At 45.8% G+C, this 27,316-nt stretch overlaps 3 protein-coding genes across 4 annotated transcripts in view; 2 read left to right on the top strand and 1 right to left on the bottom strand.

Moving 5' to 3' along the window:
* Nucleotides 1-489: 489 nt before the first annotated feature.
* fgf2 (fibroblast growth factor 2) lies at nt 490-8,351 on the top strand. Its single transcript, XM_068594288.1, has 3 exons — nt 490-1,175; nt 3,635-3,738; nt 5,793-8,351. The coding sequence occupies exons 1-3, from the start codon at nt 998-1,000 to the stop codon at nt 5,976-5,978; spliced, it is 468 nt and encodes a 155-aa protein (XP_068450389.1). The 5' UTR covers nt 490-997; the 3' UTR covers nt 5,979-8,351.
* nudt6 (nudix (nucleoside diphosphate linked moiety X)-type motif 6) lies at nt 5,020-14,876 on the bottom strand. Its single transcript, XM_068594276.1, has 5 exons — nt 14,555-14,876; nt 13,442-13,645; nt 10,244-10,299; nt 7,689-7,743; nt 5,020-7,378 (listed from the first exon to the last, which is right to left on the bottom strand). Exons 1-5 carry the CDS (start codon nt 14,811-14,813, stop codon nt 7,008-7,010), a joined length of 945 nt encoding a protein of 314 aa, XP_068450377.1. The 5' UTR covers nt 14,814-14,876; the 3' UTR covers nt 5,020-7,007.
* Nucleotides 14,877-15,633: 757 nt separating this feature from the next.
* The window catches only part of afg2a (AFG2 AAA ATPase homolog A), a 97,280-nt gene continuing 85,597 nt past the window's right edge, over nt 15,634-27,316 (top strand). For both annotated transcript variants that reach the window (XM_068583783.1, XM_068583791.1), the window contains exons 1-10: nt 15,634-15,855; nt 16,447-16,571; nt 16,825-16,982; nt 17,684-17,742; nt 18,271-18,924; nt 18,997-19,126; nt 19,224-19,280; nt 19,706-19,829; nt 22,125-22,226; nt 22,448-22,601. In XM_068583783.1, the coding sequence (XP_068439884.1) occupies nt 15,681-15,855; nt 16,447-16,571; nt 16,825-16,982; nt 17,684-17,742; nt 18,271-18,924; nt 18,997-19,126; nt 19,224-19,280; nt 19,706-19,829; nt 22,125-22,226; nt 22,448-22,601 (1,738 nt within the window). In that variant the 5' untranslated portion in view covers nt 15,634-15,680. The remainder of the gene's footprint in view (nt 15,856-16,446; nt 16,572-16,824; nt 16,983-17,683; nt 17,743-18,270; nt 18,925-18,996; nt 19,127-19,223; nt 19,281-19,705; nt 19,830-22,124; nt 22,227-22,447; nt 22,602-27,316) is intronic.

Raw genomic sequence — 27,316 nt, forward strand, 5'->3', positions numbered from 1 at the left:
CATTCGGCCTGGCCGGATGTCAGATGTTTCACTGACCGGTTTCGAGCGGGTGTGGGTGAGGATGGTGTGTGTGTGGGGGGGCCACCAACATGACGTCAACCGAGAGCACAGCTGACTTTCTATGAGTCCAGCACGAGTTTCAGATGCGGTCAATTTTACCCAGAAGCCCAGACCAGTGACTGCCTTTTTATTTGTTGTTGGCAAATGGACGGCCTGCTAAAAATAAAAAACTAAATCCTGCACGAATAAGTCCCGACACTGATCCTCCACTCATTCATGATGCAGGCTTTTCATCTCAAGTCTCACATCATTGTTTTTTTACTTCTGAAAAGCGCTGTTGTTTTTTTACATCTCTCTTTTCTTGCTCTTTTAAATCAGGACCGTATGAATGGAAACGCTGGTTCTCGGCTCACATGCCCGCCGCTGCTCTTGGCGCTCTGAAGGGTCTCACTGAGTCCACGTCCCCCTCCTTGTACCTCCTCAACTTCTGCCGGGTTGGTTGGTTAAAGCTGTGAGCATTAGTGGGCGTGTGTGTGTGTGTGTGTGTGTGTGTGTGTGTGTTGGTGCTCCTAGAGCGCATGCGAACTGAGGCCCAAAGGGGAAAGCCTTCCACACAGATCTAAGCCAGCTGCCCTGATTTAAACACTTCATTTGCAAGAGGAGAGGAAGCGCGGGGGAATCCGCATGCTCTCGGCGGGCTCAGAGTACGCTGGCAAAGCCGACAGAAAACCAACGTACGAGCAGCTACTGATGGTAGATTGAGACGTTTAACTGGCATTTAGGAGTCCTTCTGCCTCCGAACCCTCAGGAGTCAAAGGGCACTTGCTGCCCTGAGAGAGTGTGTGGAGGAGAAGTGACCTCTGGGGTGAACCAGGACCGGTTTGTGTGGAGGAGGGAACAGGCAGCAGCAGCAGTCGGTGGGAGGCCACGGTGGGGCTCCTGCACCGCTCCAGAAGGAGACGAAGCAGTCGCCCGGGAAGCGGGGAAAGAGGAGGATATGGCCACGGGAGAAATCACAACACTTCCCTCAACACCTGAAGACGGAGGCAGCGGCAGCTTCCCTCCCGGGGGCTTCAAGGACCCTAAAAGGCTGTACTGTAAAAACGGGGGCTTCTTCCTGAGGATAAGGACCGACGGGGGTGTTGATGGAATCCGGGAGAAGAGCGACCCCCACAGTAAGTACTTCCAGTCTTCTGCTTTGCACAGCACACAAAGCTTCTTTATGCTCTCTTTCTCCTTTTTTTCCCTTCTTCTTTCTAACATGAAACAGGGAAGTGAGAGTGAAGCAAAAACAACATCATGGAGGAGCGATGTGAGTTTTCCAGCTCACCGAGGTTCATCCTCCACATTGTAAACACGGGAATGCGTGCAGGCCGTTACTTCTGGAAAGTCTAACAACTGCAGTTTAAGAAAAGCAAACGTTTCATAATCAACGGGGACTTTGACAGAGTGTGTGGGATGTTTTTAGTGAGCAAGGTTTCACGTCACAACCAAACATGGAGTTAAAAATCCCCAATGAAGAGATCCCTGCCAGTGTTTGAGGAAACACTTCTCTTGTGTTCTCCGTTAAGTCGGCAACTTTACCGCGCTCTTTTGGCCTTTGAACTGGGATACCCCTCGGTGCCCCTGCGCTACTGATTGCTTCGTAGTGTGTGTCTACAGTTGCATCAGTAAGGGGGAGGAGGAGGAGGAAGGAGGACGTAAAGGAATTGGGGGTTTCAGAGGAAAAACATGTGTACTGTCCAAGATGCAGTGTGATATTTCAAGCAGGTGTGTCCAAACTAAAGCCTGATATGGAAGCCGGTCAAGGCGAGAGGAGCTATTTTTAGGATAATTTAATTACCTTCAGTCAGACTTATTTGTGAAACAAACATAGAGTCACCTTGTTGATGTGAACGATTAGTTTGTTATTGTCAAAAAAAAAATATCCACAATGAGTCACTGAACAGGAACCGGTATTAATCATTTAGCTTTTCCGCATAATGTTTTCTCACAGTTAATGTGTCATCAATGGTCCTTTTGTCAAGGTTGAGATTGGCCCGCCAACTTTTCGGACTTTAACGTATCATACCTGCCAGTTAGTCTTGGAAACGTTCGTGAGAAATGTTGCCCAATGTTGCCCAAGGATCCACAAAGGGAGGGGACTGATCCTTTCTGTAATTTACCCTTAAAGCAACAAGTAACACTGTCCTTGCAAAGCTCTGGCATGGGAGGTTACAAAGGCTACACGTGATAAACTAGAGCACCCCATCTGCATTAGCGCACATGCAAATGGGGGGCTGTGCCTGTGTGTGCCATACGTTGCCACAAATTGTTGCCATAAGGGCAATTACAGAAAGGACCACATGGTACAGAGACATGTGGACACAATATGACCAGTAGCCAGAAGACCTCAATGCACGATCGGATCTATTGCATATTTAAATTTGTTTTCAGAGTAGAAGATCTGTGACATGAATTCCCCAGGCAGCCGTCTTAACTGTCGACAGATGCTCGTCTATCTGGAGTCTCAATGTGGATTCGTCTGATACAGATCACCTTATTTACCTTACGGCGGCCCCTGCTTCCTTTTGGGTGGTTTTGGTTTCATGCAAAGTATGCTCTGTTGGCGAGCAGTGACGCCTCTTGAAAGAGAACGTGGAGGTGATTTTGGTGCATCTGCGTAGAGGCCAACAGGTACTGTGTGCTCTGGCTCAGCCACACTGTAATGCTACTGTTTGGTTTGGTGGCAAGCAGTTAGCTCGTTGATGGTGTTTCATTCACCGACTGCAGAAATATAGGGTCTGTTTATGCAGTCCCCAGAGTAATAATAAAAAGGAAATAACCAAAATGCATGATCTGTAAGCAAAATCTAAGCCACATGAATCAATATTTCCCACCAAGTCTGCACTTTGAGGATGCATATAAGGCTCCTTTTAACTCACTATTCTCTGCAATTTTACGACAAATTTAGTGTTTGAGTCACCCATCGGTGCTGCAGCAGCAGGCAACTGTTTGTAGTGAGCGAGCTGTGATGGACCCACTGCACGCTACCTGCCCAGCACCAAACCACAGACGTTAGCAGCCGGGCAGCTGAAGAGCCAGATATTGTTCTCAGGAGTTAGTGGAGACCAAGACCGAGAGTGAATGTCAAACAAACACATGGAGCTTTGTGTGACCATTGATTTGCTAACACATTAGCTTCAACAAGCCCTAGGCCCCTTACAGGTCTCTTTACTTTAAGTATTAATAAATCATGATCTCGGATTCTTGTTTTGTTTGTTCTTGGTTTGTTTGCTGTGGAAGAAGTTTTCTCTTTCTGTTTGGTGCTAGCAAGCTAATCCGCAGTCTTCCCTCCGCTATACACAACATTACATGTCCTCTAGCAGGAACTGTCGTAGATTTGATATTGAAAAGCACAAACCATCCTCACTGTGATCAGTTTCCTGGGTTGCTGGAAGGTTGTTGTGCGAAAGGGGAGTTGAAAGATGATACCTCTGAAAGAAGCATAACTCATTAAAGAGATCAATGGGATTCAGTGTAGCTAGCATGTTGATGTACGCAACACAGCACTAAACATGCCACGAGCAGACTACCACTCATCTGTGTTTTGTTAATGTTGTTCACTGTCACATTGAACCTTTATTTCCTTCAGTAAAGCTTCAGCTTCAGGCGACCTCAGTGGGGGAGGTGGTCATCAAAGGAGTCTGTGCTAATCGCTATCTGGCCATGAACAGAGACGGACGGCTGTTCGGAGTGGTGAGTAAGCCAGAGCACCGTCTTTCTGACAAACGTTTAAAGTGTTTATGTTCTGCAAAGTGTTTTTTGAGATCACTCCCGACGCCATAAAAATCATTAAGCATCATTTGTGCGTACCAGCGCTCACTGGATGTCTTCTGTCTTTTCTCACAAGCAGCATTGAGGCCGCCGCGCTTTGGAAACCCAAATATTTACCAGCCAGCCGACAAGAAACCCTCCCATGCGGGGAAATAATTAAGTTGATACATTTGTCATAGTCAGCGCTCAGAATAAAAAAATAAATTTAAAAAAGGTTTGCCACAACATTGCAAGAGGCCAAGGTCAAGCTGCAGACGTGTGAGATTCAGAAAGACACACAAACAGTGCAGTATCTCTGCAGCTAGCTCTGACCAGACTTTGGTCTTTTTGTCTCTGCAAAACCAAAACAACAAGAAGCGATATTCAAATTCCCATTTAATTCTCCAAGGCTCACCTGTCATGGGTGATGGGAAGGTGGAGGACTGAGCAGTACAGTAGTCAGTCTGAGAGACAAAAGATATTCAAGGAGTTGCATCCAATGATGGATTGGTTGATAAAACAGTTTAAAGTCAAAGTTGTGAGACGATTCTGAAAACAAAAGTGATGGAGAGACTTGACACGTGATGTTAGAGGAAGAAGAACTTTCTCATTGAACTTTTGCATAAAACGTCTGTCTGCTGCTTTTAGTCGCTCATTTATCATCTGATTAGCTCAAGAAACACGCAGTCCAAGTTGGGAAGGGGCCGACGCCAGCTGGGCAGTGGACGTGTGAAGCGATGTGGTTTGGTGGTCGTGAAAGCTCGTCCACAGTCCATGTAATTGGCGAGAAGCGCTTCCTCTCTAATAAGGAAGCCGCAGCCGGCACCACCCAAAAGGCTCTGCTCCGACTTGTGTTTAGGAAGTCATGAAAATAAAACACAAGATACTAACGCTCCTCTAATTAGGCATATGGAGTGAGGAAAAAAAAGAGGGAAAAAGATTAACATTTGTTGCCAAAGAAATAACACATTCCCGTCTAATTAAGCACCAAGACTTGGTTTTGCATTTTTATCTCGAAGCAGAAGTCATATATTAGATATTTTATAATATAAGTGACCACTACTACATCATTTGGTACAGTGATTTGTTCTGCTGTACAAGATTGGACTTATTTTCAACATCTATTCCACCTTAAACCTTTTGACAAAACAACGTTCCAGATGGAAAAATACAAAATGTCAGCTTTTGGCGCCTTTTTATTTTTTTTGCTTTCAACTCAGTAATTGGACTTTATACATATGTTCATATCTTTACCAGCCATGTTGAGGCTCGTACTGGCTTGGGTGATCAATGGTTCAGGCATCTGTCGCTGTGCAGTCCCGGTCAAGTCAATACAGGAAGTAAAACAAAAGCCTCGTGTTGGACGGTTCACCTCCAGGTTTAATGTTTAATGCTGAAGACAAACACCGAGTAGAGGAGTAATAACCTCCCTCGTCACGCATTGCTTCCTTTGTAAAAAATAAATGTCTTTACTGTATGTGTGTTAGACACAGAGCTGAAACTATTTTAAACCAACAGTCTCCTTCAAAATAATAAAAAGTGGCATTGAGCTCTGGATGTTTTTTTATGCGCACATTTAATGTCATAAATTGTCATTATTACACATTTTCTCCCTTTCCAATAACATATATTACACAAATTCAATCAAATGTCATCCAAACACAATAAAACAACGTGGAAGTCCACTGACGTTCACGAGCAGAGAGGATTATAAGCAGGTTGGAAAGAAACACAGTCTCATTCATATTAAACCGTGCAGACGAAACAACCTCCACTTTCCTTCCGTTGAAGTATTAAAAAGTACTTTTTACAGTTTTCTGACATTTCCTTTGCAAAGTAAGTGCCTCTCGTCGGGAGAGCAGGTCTCTGTCCAGAAAGCAAAAGGCTCAACATTTAATCCCCCCTTTCCTGTTTGGACCCGCTGACCCCTCCCAGACATCCAGCAGAAGTAAATCCAGCACACTGAACACTAACTCTCCCTCTGTCTTTAACTCCAGAGACGGGCAACAGACGAATGCTACTTCCTCGAGCGGCTGGAGAGCAACAACTACAACACCTACCGCTCCAGGAAGTACCCGAGCATGTACGTGGCGCTGAAGCGGACCGGCCAGTACAAGTCGGGAAGCAAAACGGGACCGGGTCAAAAGGCCATTCTTTTTCTTCCCATGTCCGCCAAGTGCTAGTCTGACCGAGAGGCGACGGAGAAGAAGAAGATGTGACGGCAATGAAGACAAAGTGTTGCATCGACGTTGCCCAAAAATAGCTGTGATGCTTTCCGACTGTTTCCTCCCGAACGCGTTTCTTGCTCAGCTTTTACTTCCACTCAGTGGCACCCGCTCACACCGCGGCCGCTTCCCAGTGAAACCAGGCCTTTTTTTTTTTTTTTTTACTGGTGCCTTGCTCAAGTGCGGCAGTGTTCATGTGACCCACGCAGGCCTTCCCTCTCTGGCCGAGGGGTTTAAAGCAGCAACCTTGTGACAACGCTCCCCCTTCCCACCGTCCAGCTGTTGGATGTTTTAGCTGCTAGAGGCATATCATAACTTTAGACATCAGCTACGTAACTCATTTTAGAATATTGTGATATCTTTCAATGAGGAAAAACCAAGCACACTAAAATCAAAACCCAAAAGCACGACTTAAATATCTATATTTCTAATTATTTGACACTACCCGGCACACTTAGAGGTCACTCAACAGATTACCTGAGCTTGTTTTTTGATTTGAAAATTCACGTTGCATGGCACCGGAGCAACACTTTTTATTTATTAGTACGAGATAAAAACGCCATAAAAGGCAGTTAACTTAAAAAATAAATTAAAAAAAGGTGATTTTCTCATTCTCTGACCTGTCAGCCAATATGAATATTGCAACTACACTCTCCAGTACACGGTCAGCCCGTTCCCTGTTTAACAATACAGCAGAATGAAGAACACTCCCTTTAAAACAAATAATTTAAAGAAATCTGCTTGGTAGCCAACGCTGTCCAACAGATGTGGACTTCCAACATGGCCGCCAAAAAGAGTGTTAAATGAACCGTATCAAACTCTGTTGCAGGCGCCACAGTGGTGTATCTTTTGTTTCCTGGTACTTTTCCACCACATTTCTTCAGAGGTCACAGCTTGTGTTAAAAACAACACACTACAAACTTAACTCCAGCCATAAATACACTTTAAATATGAGCGATACTGACGGCCCCACGCCAACATAGCTCGCTAGCACTTCATCTGCCTGTGGTACAGCTGGTAAAACATCCCCGAATACACGGCTGGAAGCTCCTCCACGGGGAGGTCGATCTCCCCGAAGCCGCGCTCCAGGCCGCGCAGCAGCAGCCGGGCCACGCGCGACGTGATGGGCGTCGTCTGGTCGGTCTTCGCCAGCTCGGCGAGGTCCAGCCACTCGCAGCGCACGCACTCCTGCGTGCAGAAGTCGATGTCGTAGCTGAGCGGGCCGAGGCGGCAGATGATGTACATGTCCGACATGCCGAAGGCGCCGGGGTGGTTGTGCTGCTGCCGGATGCTGAGCAGGGACCGGAACTCAGAGCGGATGCCCGTCTCCTCGAAGACTTCACGGACCGCCGTGACACCTGAGAGGAGATTCATTAACGAAAATATGTTTAAAAAAAGATCTTGTTAGTCACCTTGACGGATGAATATATATCTTTTTTTTTGTTTTTGTGGTAAAACAAACATTTGACGCTGCTTTTGTTTGGGGGGAGAAGGGCATGATAATAATATTAAAGCTGCTTTTAAATGTTAAAATAAAGAAAAAAAGAGGTGCGTCTGGAGAAGCTATCTTAGTGTCTATATATTGTGTGCCTTACGTTGTGTAGAGTTCAAATGACTGTATCATCACACTAGATCGTTCTGTATTAGTCCGTTGAGCTCCACACTCACCAATATTTTCTCCTGGATCCGACAAGCCTCCGGGGAACTTCCAAGCATTCTTTGTCTGAAAGACGAGGGATGAAGTTAACGTTCAACATCCGCTGTGATAGATGGCACTGCTGTAAAAACGTATCTTAGAGTTGTATTGACATTTATACTTCAAAGAAATGTTCATTCTAGTCTTGTTTCTAATCATGAAATCAGTGTCGTTGAGTTTTAAAGTCACTTGTTTCCTGCAAGTCCTTTAAATCATCGACATGGTCTTAAAGTCTAACTCTTTTTGTGTGTTTGTTTTTCTTTTTGAAGAAAATCACAGCAAGTAGTAGATGATGTGTTGAAAAGGATCCTTTGTATGAACTATAACACAGGCAGATGTTTAATGTTTCCAAAAAACTGTTTCACCACTCGATATTTAATAATAGTATGCTGCTGGTTAAGTTATGATGTCAGTGTTGTGTATATATTTGTGTAGTTAGTTAAAGAATTTTGTATGCAGTGCTTTTTCTTTTTCTCAAGAAATGACATTTCATCGTCTATATATTTTCTTTGTTTGGCAAATCTTTCCGTGAGGAACACAGATGCACTACAGCATTTATTTTCATGTATTTCTGTTGGATGCCGTATCTAAATGTGCTGTTAAGAAAGTAATAAAGGGATTTTGTTTAACTCTAATCTGTGTGGTTTTTCCAGAGTAGAAACGTTTAATCCAGAGCTAAATGTGAAAATAATAACACACAAAATCATGCACAAACTGTTGCTTAATCTAGCGGGAAATGACGCGACCTTTCAGACCTCTGGGGGAGCGGTCGGTCGGCTTTGGGGCTGATGTGAGAGTGATAGCGTCCTGGTTTCTTTTCAGGAAGTCCGTAACCCTCCGTGAGCTCTGAACTGGGCTCGCAGGCTGCCAGAGACTCGGCTGCCAAGAGCACAAACTCTTACTGTAGAAAGCCCGTTTCCAGTAAACAGCTCGATGGGGAGGAGGAGGAGGAGGAAGAGGAGGAGGAGGAAGAGATAAAAACTCTTGCCACACTTTAAGGCCACTAACTGTTTCCCTCTGCTTCCACTAAGACACACGATATGCTCAGAAGACTCCCGGCTGGCAGACATGTTTGTCTTCTGTCAGTTCTGTGTTATGTTTGAGTCAGGTTTTACAGTCACCATGAGTTTAATGCATTCACATTCTTATTGTGTAGAGATACAACATGTCGGGGGAAACTATGACACACTGTCCCGTCTTGTCAGATGTCTTCACATAGATTTGGTTTGACTGACATTAGGCCATGTTGTGATCAAGCCTGCTTCTGGGTTGCAGTACATTATCAAAACTGATTATTTTCCCCCCAGCAGACATCTGAACTCTGAAACTTCCCTGAGCGAGACAATCTCTAGTTTTCATTATCTGTGGAGCTCTGGGTTCACAACTCCCCGGAGCAAGACATTTATTTCATCTTTAAACTAATTGTTTTGTCCAGTCGAGAGTCAAAGCCCCAAAAATGTATTTAATTACTAACAACATAACACACAAAGCTATTTCTCCATGCAGACAATAATACTTTCATCAATATTATATTTTAGTCTGTTTTTTGGTCAAGAAACTCCTCATTTCCATTATCCTATTTTCACCTTTGTAAGTCTTTCATGGCAGCTTGTGGTGAAGGGCTTGTGTACGTGTGTGTGCATAAGATCTGCTGTGTGTATCTTGTGTCACAGGAGTGTGCCCAACGCCGGGCAGTTGAAGCTTTAGCAGCAGCAGTGATGACATGTGGTCACATGACAACATGTGATGTTTGATTGCAGTACAGGAGCTGCTGCCGCTACCTGAATGTTAGTTTTCTTACTTGAGAAATTACAAAAAGCACACTTTGTGCTCTCGTACTTTATATCTCAACACATAATTGCTTTTCCAAATTGCGGCATCATGGTTGGAATCTTGTTATTTAAATATTATTTTTTTAAAGAGCCCAGTTGTGAGTCGGCCTCACAGCACCACAGCGGGGCTCTGTGAGGGCGGACAGACACACACACACACTCACAGAACATCGTGCTCGTGTAAACACCCCCGTGTTTGCTTGATGGCAGCTAATGTTGCGCGACGCTTCATCAGCTGCCATCAAGCTGCAGCTGAAGACGCCTCTTCAGCTGCAGCTGGTCTGAGCTTCACTGGCTCCACTTGTTTGTTTGTGTTTACTGTGTACGGAGCAATCAGTGTGTAGTGCGCAAGAGATGCTCAACTAGCTGCCATAACGTCAAGACTTTTCTTTTTGAGAAATGTGACGAGCTGTCAGCAGTACCTGATATAAATAATCACAGCTGTGTGCTCGTAGAGGCTATTTTCAAATGCTGCTTTCAGATTGGGGAATAGCCTAAAGTCATCTTTATTTCTACGTCACTGTCTCCTGGAGGAAAGAGCTAGACTACAGCTAACGCAATACATTCATGTAAAATAAAACTACCATCATTATTTAATTTAATTAACATGGTCTATCTATATTGCAATGATGAATATATATATTAGAAGTTAACGTAAGGAAAAGCAGTTTGTAACAGTACAGAGAAACGTTCACCTTGTTTCTGTCTTGGACCACGATAACCTTTCCATTCGATTCATCAACGACTGCACCTGCCAAAACAAAACAATCAATCGATCAGACTCATTTCATATATTTTGCATATTCTGTCCCCCGTACACAAGCTGGTTCACATTTTGCACTGAAGTATTTACTGTGAGAACAATAAAAAAGGACGTGTTGGCAGTCTAATTCAAAAGGGAACAGCGAGGATGGACACAACATACAACCTGCAGCTCAGGGAAGCAAAAAGCCTCGCTTATTTTAGATTTTCTTCACATGTTGCTGCTGTTAACGATTAATAAAGTCCACACAGACAAGTGTGCGGTCCTAAAAATCCTTCAACACATTACGTGGGGCGACATCAGAACTCATCCGAAGGCTTCAGAGGCTACGCCCGTTCTGATTGGCTCTTGATGGGCGCTATGCGTTCACCGGCCTGCCGTTTGCTGGGCCGACGGGCTTTGTGGTCATCAGAGCGGTTTGACGGATGAGAATAGAGAAAGTGAGCCAAAGCAGAGCAGCTGTGGGCCCGAAAGAAATAACAAAACAACAATGAGCTGAAAACCTCTAAATATGCTTAGTGGAGGGTAGATGTGACACCTTTCACCTTTAGGTGTTCATGGGACGGTGAGAAGAAAATTGACTGGAGCCGCTTCAACGGCAGCGTCACATTTAGAGAGAATATGGACCAACTAGCTTGTTTTTCCAAAAATATATGGACTACATAGGCAAATAGTTGCAGGATATTAAAGTGTGAACCAAACATCCACTAACGCCTGAGAACAGTTAACGTCTTCACTCTCGTAACAGAGTCCCAGTGACTCAGCGGTACTTGTGAAAGATGTGGACGTCCCACTTCACCATTAACATATTGTATTATTTCAGCACGTAGTGACGAAGAGAGGCAGCTATGTGCTGCTGACAGGTCCAGAGGAGGAAGAGGAGAAGGAGGAAGGAAAATGGGCCACTTTCTTTTCCGGTCGCTCCGTCTGACCGACCGGAGACGGGCCGCCTTCAATGAATGTCACAGATGTGTAAAAAGAGGGATGGGTCGTCTTAAAAAGGCCCGACTTGGACTTCCAAGTGGAAAGTGATGTCATCCTCAATCCACCAAGGCCCGCCTGCTGCTGACGGAGGCTGTCATTAAGTAGCCTTCGGTGTAGGGAACAAAATGCTCACACGGAGCAGCAGAGGAGAAAAAAAACATTAATTATGAGACAAAAAGACCGGAGGCAATCATCACATGGGAACCCTGGGTTCTCCAGTAAAAAAAAATAAATAAATCTGGCAATCGATTGAGGTCACAGCTGGTTTCTGAGCCTTAACAAAGTTTGATGTCTACTCCTCGTTCATCTTTCATGTCGGCTTCTGATTCCTGGTTTTGCCAGTAATTACAGGGGCCACATGAGGTCACGATGCTGATCGACAGTCCCTCCAGATCACCAGACCACGTCCAGAATGCAATCAGTAAAGTTTCCATGTTAATGATGCAACTTTGTTGAGCCCAAATTCATTCCTGCAGACTCAGTGATGACCGCTGGCGTGAGCACAGATCCACCGCTGGGGACTTATCTCTTGTCCAGAAGTGGAATTAATTTACGTCATTTTGTTGTTTTCTTGGAATTTCTTGACCCTCTCCTGTGAGGTCAGAGGTCAAGTGCAGTTTGAAGGATTTTAGCTTCGTACTTCGGCAAGACAGATGTGGACTGTATGTATGCTGGCAAGTTAACCTGCATCCTCTCAACTGACCACCAGGGGGCGACTCCTCTGGTTGTATAGAAGTCTATATAAATGACTCTCCTTCTCTCTTGATGTATTCCCTCAGTAAACATTGTAAACAAGGCTTTAGTCTCAATCTCTTGTTTCAAGTCTTCTTCAATACAGCAATGTGGTTTATTTAGTAAATGAACAATGAAACATAGGTCCATAAATGATAAATTGTGGTCCATAAAGCAAGGTATACTTTGGAGCAGTGGTTTTCGTTTTTATTTCGTCACGCAAATAATTTGCCATTGTTGAGCGTCTGAACTAGTGCCTGGCCTTGTAATGAAATACTCTTCCATTTGAGTAGGTTGTACGATAATTACCATCCACATATGCTGTATTATGCTACAATGTAATATTTTATAACTTTCTTTGGTGTCCCGCAGGATTTTTTTTAATTGTAGAAAATGTGCCGTGGCTCTAAAAAGGTTGAAAAAAACTGCTTTAGAGCATTGGTTTTAACCTTTTGTTCATTGACGTACCGCCTGTGAACATTTAAACCAAGTGATTTTTGGTTGGAAAACAAAATGTAATACACAACGCCGTGCCATCAGGTTGTGATTTGATATGGAAAACATACAATTCAGTTTCATCAATCTCATCAACTTAAACTTATATTGTATTGAATATTCATCAAATAACAATTTTGAAAGGATTTTTAAATGGATACTCATTTTAACTATATCTAAAATAAATCTCACCTACACCCACAGGGCTTCACGTACCCTCATTTGAGAACCACTGCTTTAGAGCCTCTGGGAGTTTTACGCCCATGTTTTACTCCCATATAATGAATAAAATGCGTTGATCCGACCAAATAAGTATCAGATCAACTAAACATCAGATTTCAGATTCCTAACCTCAGGGCCATCATTGTTTATACCGGAGGGGGGGAAAACCAAAAAAACCCTCCAAACTAAAGGATGTTCTGGACATGTTCTGACATGCTTCAAGTGCAGCCACTGTTAAGAAGTGTGTCATTTTAGACAATATGCTGCCCTCTGCTGGACGATCAGAGACACTTTAAGGTTGTTTCCTCCTCCTCTTCCTCCTCCTCCTCCTCCTCTTCTTCTTCTTCTTCTTCTTCCTCTTCCTCTTCCTCCTCTTCCTCCTCTTCCTCCTCCTCCTCCTCCTCCTCCTCCTCCTCAGCAAAAAAGGCAGCAGAGTAGCTGACGAGTACTACAAATAATTCTTGGTTAGACAAGATGATCTTAATTTAAATTCACATCTAATTTCCAGTGCGTTCAGCTGCATTTCATGGTCTTCATCAGATCCGTGATAAACATCATCTGCTGTCGTAGAAAGCTCTGCGAAAAACTCGCGGCTATGGACCTTTTTCTTTCAGGTCATATCATTTTGTGTCAAACTCCCTCTACTTCTAAAGTCAAGAATAATCACGCAGGCTAAACATTTTTGGGAAATCTCTACCTGCCACTCCTATTTGGTGGGTCGCGAACCCCGGCAGCCGGCTCTCTCCGTCTCCCAACCAGAGGGCCAGCACGGCGTGGTCGTGTTTGGCGTGATGGAAGGTGAAGCCGTGGGTGGAGGCGGCGGCGGCACAGCGGCTCAGTGAGATGGGCACCCGGAGCCACACGGCGACTTTCCCCTCCGCTTTCCACAGCGCCAGAGAATCTATGGAGTACATAAAGGTTCACCAGGATGGACAGACTTTAACACACAGTATGATTAAGGCTGTTGCTGCTTTTTTAAATAACAAACTGCAGAAACAGACAGGAAACTGAAGATTGTAGTTTTGATGCTTAACCTGATTTGGAAGGCAAATGGAAAGAAGAGAGGGAGAGAAGGATGACAAGCAGCACAGACAGTTTGGCAGAAGTAGCCTGAAGGGTAAGGAAGCAGATCACTCAAAGTGGAAGGTTTCTGGATCGAATCCCAGGCTAAATGCAGGCAGGACTCATGTGGTGCTGAAACAATTAAACTCTAGAAATACATCACCAATTTTGATAATCGACCATTCATACATCATCTATGAATTAAACAGCCAAGGTATTTTGCTTTCAGCTAGTATATAATAAAGTTCCCTTTTTAATGATGTAAATTAAATATCTTTAAGGTTTCGGACTTTTAATCCATACAAAAAAACCTAGTAGAGACGGTTTCACTTTTTCGACTGTTTATTATTTAACATTAAACAATTATAAAAAATTACTCAATATATATATATATTTTTAAAAAGTTAGTTTCTGACATAATACATTTGAAAACGTTTAATTTTCAGGTAATGCTCTCTTCTTTCCCTTTGCTGGTAAAAGAGGGTAAATGACTAAATGACTCAAATCTATAATGAACATTTGTTTTTAGCTAACTCCATCCAATAACTGTATAAAGTAGCCAGTGACACCTGGCTAAGTTAGACATTTAGGGCCACGCTTGCCCTGCCAGCATCCACGCACCTGCATCTTCTTTAACGCACGCGCGGCGCGGCGCGGCAGCTGACCGCTGTCGCTCGCGCGCACACGCGTCAAAGCCTCCTGTTCCAGTTCGTGCATGAAACTCATATCAGACTCTGAGGCCACCAACCGTGAAGCAATCTGCTGAACAAGTCTTCGCTGATGTCCACCGGCAACCCGACGTCCGCCAGGTCCACTGTCACGCCACCGAATCGGTCCACTTTGCCCGTCAAGGCGCCGCCGCTGCCCGTTACTTTGTGCAGTTGAGAACGAGCTGCGACGCACGAGACCGCTCGGACGGCTGAGCGCGCGGGACACGACGCCCCGCGGCAAAGCCGTCCGAGTCTCGCCAAGGGAAAGAGCTTTAACGCGGAGGCGGACGCAGCCATGTCACTGTGCGAGCATATGTACCCGTTTGAAAGGCAACTTTAGCTGGAACTGGTTGTCCAATTTCCAACCGGCAACGTGAGAACAGTACGGTTACGTAAATATCCGCCCCGGACGTTGCATAAATACCGTAATGCTCATGTAAAGTAGCACGAGGAGGCGCTTGCGGTGCTGCGCCAAACCCCATTCAGATTTCTTACTATTAAGCTAGTCAATACGGAAACGCTTATATTGCCAGTATTCACGTTGTTTTTAAATGGTCACTAAGGTATGGTTTTTAATTCGGCTGACAAATCTACCAATTATTCCCTTTTAAACGGGTTAAATTCAAACTTTGACATGTTTTTACGGTTTGTTGTGTTCGTTGGCGGACTTACTACAAGACGTCATCTGGCTCGGAGAAGCTAACAAGATATCCAGACTAAAGCGTGGAAAACTATGAAAACACGCACATTGACATATTGGTTTAATGCCGAATTTCAGACTGCATTTGATTGATGTTTGCTTTTCCCTTTAATAATACATAAACGTATTTCTACTCACTGGTATCAAATAAACAATACATGTTTTTCAACCATATTTTGTATAACTTTTTTTTCCAGGCTCTTGAAGTTAATGTGTACAACTTAAAACAAACCCTATTTTAATTGTTTGTTCGCAATTTTATTTCCAATTTTAATTGAAGCAAAATGGGAAGGTTTTAAAATGCAATCAAGGCAAAAATAATAAAGGATACCGCCTGCCGTAAAATACGCGAGGCTTTACGGTAACAGGGGGGCGGGGCTAAACTCCAACCAGGAAGTTTACAACGCCGCTCCATGTTTACACATGTTTGAGCTTTCACGTGGAGGAGATTTTCACTTATTAAAATGTCGTCAAAGAAAAATAAAAGCAAATCTAAAAGAGCGAGTGAAGGAGACAGTTCACTGTTATTGAAGGAGACCTCGAGTGACTCCTCCAACCTGCAGACACCCGGTCACGAGGGAGGAAAGTGCACGAGTTTAAACAGTAACTCGTTTACTGTCATCGATTTCATTGACAAAGGTACGTGTTTGGCGCTTAAACACTAACGTGTAACAGGCTTTGACACAGTTGTAGGGGAGGTAAGATGTACGGCGGTGAAGGTGGACGATCCGCCATCATTTCAGCTGCTCTCAGTGATGCTGGTAACTCACCGTTACCTCGAGACGCACGTTTCAGAGTGTTGTCTCTCTGCTGAAGCAGATTGTGCTGAGTGAGGATTGTAGATGGTGTTCATCCACATTTATTGACACAATTCATGTGCTACGTTCTTTTTTTTTTGCATGAAAAGAGCACTGTGTGAAATCAGTTTTGACTGGTGGATCAAAATAAATGTTTATTTTTTCATTCAAAAGGTATGATCAGGAAATAAGATGCATTTTCAGTCAGTACTTTAAATGAAGTAGTTACACTAAGTCCCATTGAGACAAACTACAACTTTAAAAGTATTCTTTACATATTCACAAAGCAATACATTAACCACATAACTGCTTCTACTCTTGATCCCTAGGAGCAAATACTACTTCACTTTTATTCAAGGACATCTGAATGACATGCTATTATTTATTTTAATCCACATAATATATATTTATGTATTATTTATTTCCCTTATAGCCGACGACAGAACACCTAAAAGTTGCAGATCAACTTTTGTCCAGCTGAGCCTCAATTCGATGAAGTCAGCCGGCGTTTGCCTCGGGAGGCCGGTCCTGCTGACGAGTCCTACGGGACGACAAGAGGTGTCCTCTCTCTTCTTTCCTCTCCTCGCCAGCTTCTATGACAGACATGTTGAAAACAGCTGCGTTTTTATTTTAAAATCTTCACTGATTAACATGTGAAAGGTGAAAAGCTGTTTTCCGTTAGTGTCCATCTGACCTTTTGAGTCGATGAATCGTTCCTCTTCTCGGGATGCCATCTGCCTTCACTTTTTACCCACCTTTAAAATACATTTTCAGCTTTGAATCCTCTTTTAATAACCTGCCTACCTTCCAGGTGTGTTCAGGTTGGCCGGTCGTCTCCTTTCCTGGTGGAAAAGTGGGTCTTCAGAAATGTGCAAGGAATAACCTCAGAGTGAAGTCTGGGGACGAGGTGACGCTGCACCCACTGACGGGCCCTGTGCTCCGGGCTGAGGAGGTGCTTCTCTCCAACAGGTGACACCGTCTGGCTCTCATTGAGGTCAAACATATTAAAGTATCATAATCACACTGTACCTACTGTTGTATTACATTATAGTTGCTTGTTTTTACGATGTAAACATAGATAAATAGTTAATATAATTGAAGGTTATAATGTTTGTGGTAAAACATTTTTTAAGAAGTTGTGTGTTGAACTTAGTTTCTGAGGCTGAAGTTTAAGGTGCTTTTTAATTTGTTTTATTGTTTTTTTTCTAATATTTTTCCACCTGTTTTTATTAATCTACATTTTATTGATGAACATCTGTAACGAACATTTAGATCCCAACGCTAAACTAATATGTTAAAGTCACTGTAAAAATGTACAATCTTTGAGTGTCAGTTATCATTTTTCACCTCTGAAAAAGCTTCCAGATTGACTTCTCCAGCTTGAAGGCCTTTATGTTGTGTAACGCAGGTACATGCTGCCACCTGCTGGTTACACCTGCTCACTGCAGCTTGAAAGCCAATCTGTCGCTCATCTACTTTATCAATCTATTTTTATGATCTTTACCGACACAAATCTATTTTCATGTTGCATGCTGTGACATTATTTTTGATTGAATGTTTTTTGTGATCCTTGATTCTGCTTTCCATATTTTAATGTTTAAAGACTTTGTCATAAAAACAATGTGTATGATGATTCTAGTTCATTCTTCAAACGTATTACTTTGATTCAGGGCTAAAGATCACACGCTGGAGACGGACGAGTTCAAGAGCTTCTTCCTGCGCTCTCTGGGTCAGTGGGTAACTTCACACTGCCGCGTGTTTGTCGGCTCGACAACGTTGATTTTGATTCTCGCTGTTACTATTTAATTCAGATAAATAATAACCCAATTATTGATGTACTGAGGGCCAGCGTTCCTCCACTGAAATGAAGTGAAACATATGTAGTTGTAGAGGTCATGGTGAAGGTCACTTTTTTTTAGGAAAATGGAAAGGAATGCAGTTTTTTAAATTGTTAAATGCATTAATTTGTAAAAGTGTGTGTTTGTTCTGGGTCGGGATACTTCTGTACATTTCTAATAATTTGCTGAACAACAGTAATTTGAGATTAATTTGGGAACAAATGCACAGATGTTTTGTTTCATCCTGGACTCTTACATATGTAGATAGATTGATGGACCATTCATACACTTAACAGTTACCCCGTTTGACAACAAAAGAACACAGTACTGTGTTCTGTCTTTTTCTTTTTAGTCCAGAGTGAGTGTTGCTTTCCTTTCAGCTTGAATAACTCTACTGGTTTGTCTACATCTTGTGCCAGTTGGGAACGTCCTCCTGCCGGGAAACGTCGTCTCCCTGTCTTTCTTCGGCCGGTCGTGCAGCCTGCGGGTGGAGGCCATCACAGGGGAGGACGGCGTCACCCTGCACAGACCCGCTCCTGCCCCGGGACTGGAGGAGTCCTCCTCCGTGATGAACTCCGTGCTGGACTCCACTTCGGCCGACCTCTCCCTGCAGCTCAGCCTGCTCACTGTGGATGACGATGGCGGCGCTGACGGTGACGGGTCACCGCGGTCGCCGCCTAGTGAGCCGGGCCCCGCGGCCAGCACCCCACGCCGACCGGCACACCTCGCTCCTCCCTCCTCCCTCCTTGCTCCTTGCACACCGTCCTCCCAGACTCCTCCCGCGGGGCCGTCGGAGGACGCCGCCAGTCTGGAGGGCTCACTCGGCTCCGAGCCGGCGGAGAAAACCCCCACAGCTCCCCCTGGTGGCGCACTGAGCACCGACACCTTCTACTGCCTGTCCTGCTCCACTAAAGTCAGAGTCGGACACAGTGCAGGGCAGGAGGATCCGGACGCTCAGGCCGCAAGGTCAAAGGTCAAATACAGCATGATCGGGGGACTCGGCAGCCAGTTGGATGTCATCAGAGAGACCATAGAGCTTCCTCTGAAACACCCCGAGCTGTTCTCCAACTACGGTACGTCGGGCTTTAATTCATCATGAAAAGAAAAAAGCGGGAAGGTCTAACTGGGAGCCGTTTTCCCTGCAGGGATCCCACCGCCCCGCGGAGTGCTTCTGTACGGCCCCCCCGGCACCGGAAAGACCATGATCGGACGAGCCATAGCCAATGAGGTTGGCGCTCACATGACGGTGATCAACGGCCCAGAGATCATGAGCAAGTATGGCCTTTGCATCGCCTCGCTGTCCCAGCAGGATGTCAGACTGAAATAGTGGTTTAGATGACGTCGGTCAACATCTTGTCTTCTGTTTTTGCAGATTCTACGGTGAAACCGAGGCGAGGCTGAGGCAGATATTCACCGAAGCGTCGCAGAGGTAAATGTAGTCAATCCAGCTGATCACGCGCTGAGATTACCGTCGTTGGCACGATCCTGTTGCGCTTTGTGTTCATGCACAACACACACACACACACACACACACACACACACACACACACACACACACACACACACACACACACACACACACACACACACACTGTCTTTTAGGGTCCTCTTTTGTATTTTTGTATTGAATGTGCTTTTCCTGTGCTCGCTGATCGCACGTGAAGCCAGTGCAAACATGGTGGTACGTCAATAATAATAATAATATGAAAGTAAAGGATTAATATTCTGATTAAATCCAGCACCAAGAACTTTACTAAAACAGAGCCCATGGCAGTCCATTCATCATTTAAACATTCTGTCTTGTTTTGTCACATTTTTTAAAGCATTTTTTCACTTTTTTTGTTCCATTTGCAGACAACCTGCGATCATTTTTATCGACGAGCTGGACGCTTTGTGCCCGAAGCGAGAGGGAGCGCAGAACGAGGTGGAGAAACGCGTCGTTGCTTCTCTCCTGACTCTGATGGATGGGATCGGTTCAGTAAGTTTCCTCTTCAGCCTTTCCTTCACTCTCGATCCACGTTTGAGTGAAATTATTTGTGCATTAACTTCTAGCGCTGCGAAGATTAGTTTTGCCTTTTTTAAAAGCTCATCTAAAACTGCACCAGGTCTCCCTGTGAAGAATCACACCAAGGTCCAGCTACCCAAGTGGTCCTGGTTTGCTGGTCTGGTCACCAGGGTTTTGATTGACAGCTTTCACACCGGTCCAACTGTACCAATCGAGCCAGATGCACCGGACAAGGTTTTAACCGGACCAAACGGTTCCGGTGTGAAAGCCCCTTATAAATAAAGTATACCGTTTTCTATTTAAAAAAGACACGGAAAATAAAATGGTTACTTGTTTCTGCTTGACCTTGAGATTCTAAACCGGATGACGCGTCCTCTTTTCATTACTTGGCCGGCGCTGACGGCATGTCACGTACAGCCTTTCTACTTCATCCCATCAAACCGACGGCATCGTTATTTTACGAGGAGGTCTGCTGAACGTCCACCAACGCCTGCTCATCGTGCCCGGTGGACAGAAGGGTATCGGCTCTCCGCCGCAGCAGGAAATGTCCTCATCGCAAATGCAGACCGTCGTGCGGAAACCATCAAACCATCCCTGCGTGCTGGACGCCCTTCAGACACTGTGGCCCGTGTCTCTGGGGTGCTGTTTGTCCTCCGAGCGCTCTGTCGGTGCCTGATGATGAGAAAAAAGATGATCCCCCCCCCTCTTCCTCCTCCTCCACACACACGCACACACAGTGGGAGCCTGGGAAACAAATCACCAAGGGTTGCCATGACCTGCCAATTTGGAGGAGCTTTATCAGCAAAGTACATCTCCATGAGCCCGGGCAGAGCGGAGCCTTCAAGTGGATTGGTGACATTACACAGATGCACCTAGGCCCCGCCCCCGGCTCCGGCCTGTTTTTCCAGGCCAGATCCAAGGTCATCAGCACTGATTTGGCTCGCGGAGTGCGAAGAAAAGCACTTTGGCGTTCTCGCTCGCCCTGTGTTTGTTTTAGTTTTGTATCCCCGCAGTGTCGAAAGGTTAAAAAGGGGAGAAAAAAAAAAGATCATCGAGTGGGCGAGAAAATCTCTGGTCTGAAGTTTACCGCCGGTCCGGGGTCAGATCCTCTCTTATTAAAACCGTCTGGAAAGAGTCGCACCTTCATGAAGACACGGCTGGATCACTTTGCTCCTAGAAAGTGGACATTGGTGACGATCATGTAACTTATGTTCACACCAAAATGCCATCATATATATTTTTCGCAACGCATCATTTGTGGCGCGTCATTCGCACCGCCCGGCTGAAATTGGCCTTGTTTGCAACCGTTCGCGTCTGTGCATTGACTTCACAGGCAATCTACTCGCGCGATTCTCAACGCTGTTGGTGTGAGCGCAGCATCACTGGTGTCTGTCTCAGCCAGTGGTTTGAAACGTAGTCGCCACAGCTGTGTGAGTGGACTTCAATAGGCTCCTCTTTACTGCCTTGCCTGGAGTAACACGAGCAGCGGCTCCTAGTTAGAGCTCCAGATGGTGACGTGGGTTTAAAAATACTTTTCTGTCATATTTGCTCTGTCACTAACTCCTGACAGTACTGCGTGAGGTTTCCTCTGCCTCCTTTTAGTTCTCCTAAAGGCGTTTGTCTCTACCGCGCCTGAAGGAAAAGGGACCAATAGGAGACGAGGGCTCGCTAACGCAGCTGTCAATCGCCGCCCGTGGAGAAAAAACTCAACGTCAAAATAGGCGGAAATGAGAAAGTTTGTGAACCCGGCAGCGAAAGTGTTTGCTACATAATTATGTTTCTGAAAAACATTCACATTTCAGTCAGCGCCGCCCAGTTTGACCGGAGTTGAAAAGCAGTGATTGACAGCTGCGTGGGAGACTCCTCGGCTCTGATTGGTTGTTTTTCCTTTGAGCTCGATGGAGTCTAGCGAAGGCCATGAGGAGCATTTAAAGAAGGCAGATGTACCTGATCTGCTGTTCACATATTTTCTATCTTGTGTACCACCTTCAGGATTTAGTGACAGTTTAAGCAAATATAACAACACCTTACCAATAGTAGCTTTAAAATACAAACCCAATGTCAAGGTCTGAATATCAGTCTCAAATAAAAACAATCATGAATAAGGATGATAAGGATTTTCGCACTGATGTCCCTTCACGAGGATTTACCAAAGTTCATACGTCAGGCAGGCAAAATGATTTAGTTGCTTCTAAGATGGACCCATTAGCACTGACACAGCCTGCAGGACAGCAGGAAGACAGAGACTGACCTGTGCTTTCCTTCCAGGAGGGTCACTCCGGTCAGCTGTTGGTCCTGGGGGCCACAAACCGGCCCCATGCCCTCGACCCCGCCCTGCGCCGACCAGGGCGCTTCGACAAGGAGCTGGAGGTGCGTACCAGCACCCGCTGTAGAAATAGGATGTTTTTTCTGTATTATTATCATTATTTGATCACACTACTGGAAATATCTCACTTTCAGTGCTGTGTCCGTTTTAAGCTGCGGGGTTCCTCAAGGCTCCTTCTCAGGGTTCCACACTTTTTTGCCAATTAGCGGAGAAAGAAGCGTTTCGTTCTCCCGTTCATTGCGCTTCTGCTCTTTCGTGCCGGCAGGTGGGCGTCCCGAGTGCCGCAGAGCGGGCGGATATCTTGCAGAAGCAGCTGAGCTCCATGCCGTGCAGCGCCGGCGCCGACGAGGTGACGGAGCTGGCCGGCGCCGCTCACGGATACGTGGGAGCCGACCTCGCGGCTGTTTGCAAAGAGGCAGGCAAGTAAACGCTGACCCTGCGCTGGCGTGTCGAGCGCCAACGTGCTTTGAGACCAAAAAAAACACGTGTTTTTCAGTCTGAATGTGGTCTTATTTTTGGACAAAAATGTCTCGGTGAGGAAAATGTTTCTGTTGTGACAAAGGCATCAATCTTCCTTCAGAAAATTGCACTGAAACGATCCACACGGAACAATCCACAGCTCCTCTGAGCACTTGTGCAGTTGTCTCTGTGTAGATTTCCTTCACCCCGAAAACAATATAATTTGGGAAACCAAAACAAAGGCTCGCATGCCAGCTGGGCCAAGAATGCGGGCCGACTTCAAGCGTGCCCGGTTCTGCCCGGTGGGCTCTGGCGTCCAACCGACAGACGAACAGCAGACCGACAACAGTTTGTTATTGCACATTCGACTCCTCCTCGGCTCGTAGCACTTGGCCCAAAACCACAATCCCTGGTGACTTATTTCCTCCCTAATTAGTTTTTAACAATTTTCGGAGATGTTTTCTGACATCTTTGAACGCAGGAGGGTCAACCGCCCTTTTTGATATTTGCCAAAGAGGAAGTTGTGAGTTACTGTGGTATTCAGATCCCAGTGAGAGAAAACCACTGAAACCACCACTTGTTGCGAAATACCTCTGCCCCCCCCCCCCCTCCTCCTCCCATTCACCTCGCAAACCGATCCACCTCGAGGACCGGCCTGTTGTGTGTATCTGAACGTGAATGTGTTTGTGTGTGTGTGTGGGATTGTGCGAGCACAAGCTCATTTGTTGTTTCTCTGCGCCTGACCCCGTGTGCCTCCTGGGTGGTCCCCAGCGCACGCTGTATTCTGTATTGCATTTCCAGCCGAGGGAGCCGGGGGCTGCTGTGCGGAAGCAGCGTGATTTACCGTCCGCATGTGGGGGGAGGTTGTAGGGGGGGGCAGACGTGACTGGCAGTGGTTTTCCTGTGAAACCCCTTCCTCGCCGGCCCGGTGGGAGACGACAACCTCCCCGGACCCCGTTTTGACTCTGCTCACTTCCTCTTTCGGAGTCTCCAAAAACCCCCGAACCGCTAAACAAACACCAGCCAGATTCAGGATGCGTTTGATGCTCCGTTTGGTTCCGACGGCTTGTTGAACCTGGAAACGTCGTCGACGTGAAATCCAAACCGACGGTGTAATACGATGCCACCGCAGCTGTGCGGGTGGAGGGAGGGGCTTCCACCAATGACCTAATTCACAATGAGAACAAAATCAATTCACAAACAGGAATTCCAACGTAAATAAAGTGCCAGAGCGCATAAAGAAACGCACAGAAACATCCACCAGCAGGATTTATGACGTGTGTGTGCGTGCGTGCCCCCATGCTACACACACAGACACACACACACACACACACACACACATACCCACAACCTGATATCTGTTTTTTCCTTCTGCGCTCACGCAAACACATCAAGTAGGAACTGCAGTTGTTTCCTTCTGCCGCTCCGGTAACAATGAGCTGCCGGGGGGAACGTTGGCTCCGTCGCACCGCTTCCTGTAAAATACAAAATGGAGGAAGGGAGGGGGGAGAGGGGTGGTAGACGATGTTGCGACGACTGCGACACGCTCGCGACCCCCACCCGCCCCCACCCGCCCCCACCCTGCACAGCTGCAGAGAAGCGTGGTTCTGGACGCACGCACAAGAAGCGCGTTATGATGGGGTCACATCCCGCCTGCTGCACAACGCCAACCTGCTCACAGATCAGAGGGAGGCTGAATCGATTCTTCATCTCTGAGCGGCAGAGGGGAGGCAAGGAAGGATGGAAACCTTGAAGTCATTCAGGGCATTTCTTTGTTTGTTTGTCCGAGTTGTCCCGAACCTCCGAAACAACTTCTTGACGACAGATGTGTTGCGTAAGCGACTCCTAATCACGTCTGATCGCGGGCCGGCCGGTCTCGCGCACACGCACACACAGGCCAGATCTATGAAAGTCTGTTTCTCTCGGGCTCGCCTCAAATCCCCTTTAAGCCTCCGCTGAGCACACGAATTATTAAGAAAGTCTGGGCTTTACATCGTGTGCACTGACCGAGGGAATCCAGGTTGAACGCCGTGATCCTTTAATGAGAGGTAGGATTTAAAAAACCTGGAGAGAAGGGGGAAAAGAACCAAACAGGAATGTGTTTCAGTATTAAGAAAGCACCATCATGTTTACGTCTACCTTTTCATGCAAAATACATCTGTGTATATTGGCTGTAAAACAAAGAAAACAACACGTTTCTGAATCCAAATGAAGGTAATTGTCTATTGATTGAACTTATTCTTCCCCATGAAGATAAACAAATGGTTACACAGTGAAAGGAAACGATAACATGGAGATTGTTGTCAGTGACTCCATTTGTTGTGTTGACTTTGATTTTTATTTCAGGTCATTTCTTTTAAATATGGAACCGGTCTTAATTAAAATATGAAATGAAACATTTCTTTTAAATATTGAATACATTAAAATGCAGTTGTTTTCTTCGCTCAGCCGTTATTATTTTACTTTATTTCTCCTCATCATCGTCGGCTGCATGTCTCCACGTCGTGAGAAGTTCAAAGAGGGCTTTGGCTGAAAAACAAGAGAGTTGGAACTATTCAGCTTTTCTCAAAGAATTAGTAACGCATAAAACATAAATGTACTTTTGTATATTTTCTTCCTCTTATGACCGGCCAAAAAACCTTTCTAGTTTAACTTCTCTTCTAGTTTACCGAAGAGGTCGCGCCCTCCAGAGTTTGATAAGATGGGTGGAACGTTAAAAAAGTTTGCAGAAACATTTTCTTCTTCTTCTTCTCGTGCACCAGACGCTCTCACCCTTTAAGTCGCTTGTTGGTGGTCTGATGACGTTTTGAAGATACGGAAAGTACAAAAGTACAAGTACAGGACAAGCATCTCGGCTCAAAGCGCATGAGTCCATTCCTCTGTTGCCTCCCTGCAGCAGCAGGACGAGGTCAGACCGCTGAAGCTCACCGCAGTAACCTCAAACGCCGCCCTCTGCTGGGCGAATGGCATATTGCGGGGAAGATAAGCACAGCTCGGCTCAGTGGAATGAATGACCCTCCATGACCTCTTCAGCTGCTCCTGGGGGAGATTTAGTGTTTGAGAACAGTTATTTCTTCTTCATTGAATCATTAATGACTAAACCACGCCCCCCTCTAAGTCTCTCGTGGACTCTGAACTCCATCCGTCTCCGTTACTGAGTCTCCCGCGGACATGGCTTTCATCACGGCTCTCCTCGCGGCTTTTGACAGATTTACGTGCGCATTACGCTGAGTTGCTGGACAGCGTTAGTCACGGCAGAGAAATGCGCGGCCCGGCTCGCCAGCGGCTCTGTTTACACGCCACCTCCCGACGGCGCTTCCTTGCTGGAGCCGCTCCTCGTCGCCGCGTCTCTCTGACGAGGCTTCGTGCTTTTGAGGTTGGCTTGTAGCCACGGAGCTGCTGCTCCGCGTCTCCGTCACCTGCCGGCAAATTACTGTCAGTGCTATTAATGCAACAAAGGATGTAAAGCACCATGAGATAGGTTTGTAATTCTGGGCCACAGGAATGAGTTTGATATGAAATTTGACGTGCAATTTTGAGCAAAGGCCGACGTCTTGGCTCGCCGCCGCCGCCGTGGAACTCCACCGGTTTGTTTTCACATAGCTTTTATACGACTTGTCTGAGCAACGAACCAGACGGGCCACGATCCGGGACGCCGTCACGCGGCAGCGGAGCAACTTTGATAAGAAGGAGCAGAAAACGGCCCTCACTGGAGTTGTGTGAAGCTGACACGAAAGAAGAAACACAACCTGGAGAGCTCTGTTGAATGTTCTCTCTGTTGCAGCCTCTACTTCGTCTTCCACTCGGTGTAATCACGCAAACCCAGTTGATTTATAAAAAGTGATATGAAGCGGTGGATGTGTATTTGGGGTCAGTGGCGGTTCCATCCCCGGCTCTGCAGCAGCCGACTGCTCTAAACGCTCAGCATGTATGTCGCAGTTTCACTGCCTGTGTGCAACTTTCTTATTTTTTTTCAAATTTACTTGACAATTGATTGGAAACACGACTGCGGAGGCCTCAACCCGCCCAAGAGCACCTCCCATGTGTTTACAGAGTCACATCATTTCAGAACATTTAAGGAGACAAAGCTCCAGTCGGCCGCAGCAGAAGCACAAAAATCTGTTTACTGTTTACAGAAGTACAGAAGATGAAGACACGGGCAGAAACTAACGATAAAGAACCCGCCAACAGAAGGAGAGTCCCCCTTCATGACAACATGGCCACCGATTATTTTACCCCCCCCGTCCCCTCACCCATTTTCTTTTCAGGACCCTCTCTGTGTTTTGTCGGGGTCTCGTGGAGCCTTGCAGACTCTCAGGGCGTCGTCCTGTTGTCGTGCAGCTGATGCCGGCAGATGACTCATTGGTCTAAAGTGTGTGTGTGTGTGTGTGTGTGTGTGTGTGTGTGCGTGCGTGTGCGCGTGTGATTGTTTGGTTTGTGCCACATCCGGACACACTGTTTACAAGCCTCTCTAAACAGGGGAAGCCCACTGGAACAAAAAAGAAAAAGGGCAGTAAAATTGATTATGTGGAATAATAAACACGCAACTCTGCACTTTGTCCGCCGGAAGCTTTTTTCGGGAGGTTTGCTTCTTTATATTTCACGCCAAAGATCAGCCTCAATATACGACTCCTCCGTCTTGGACCTGAATGATTTACTCCGTAATGTTGCAGTA

Source organism: Clinocottus analis, unplaced genomic scaffold, assembly GCF_023055335.1.
Source record: "Clinocottus analis isolate CAN_PGR_092001 unplaced genomic scaffold, fCliAna1.0.p SCAF_10, whole genome shotgun sequence".
NCBI lineage: Eukaryota > Metazoa > Chordata > Actinopteri > Perciformes > Cottidae > Clinocottus > Clinocottus analis.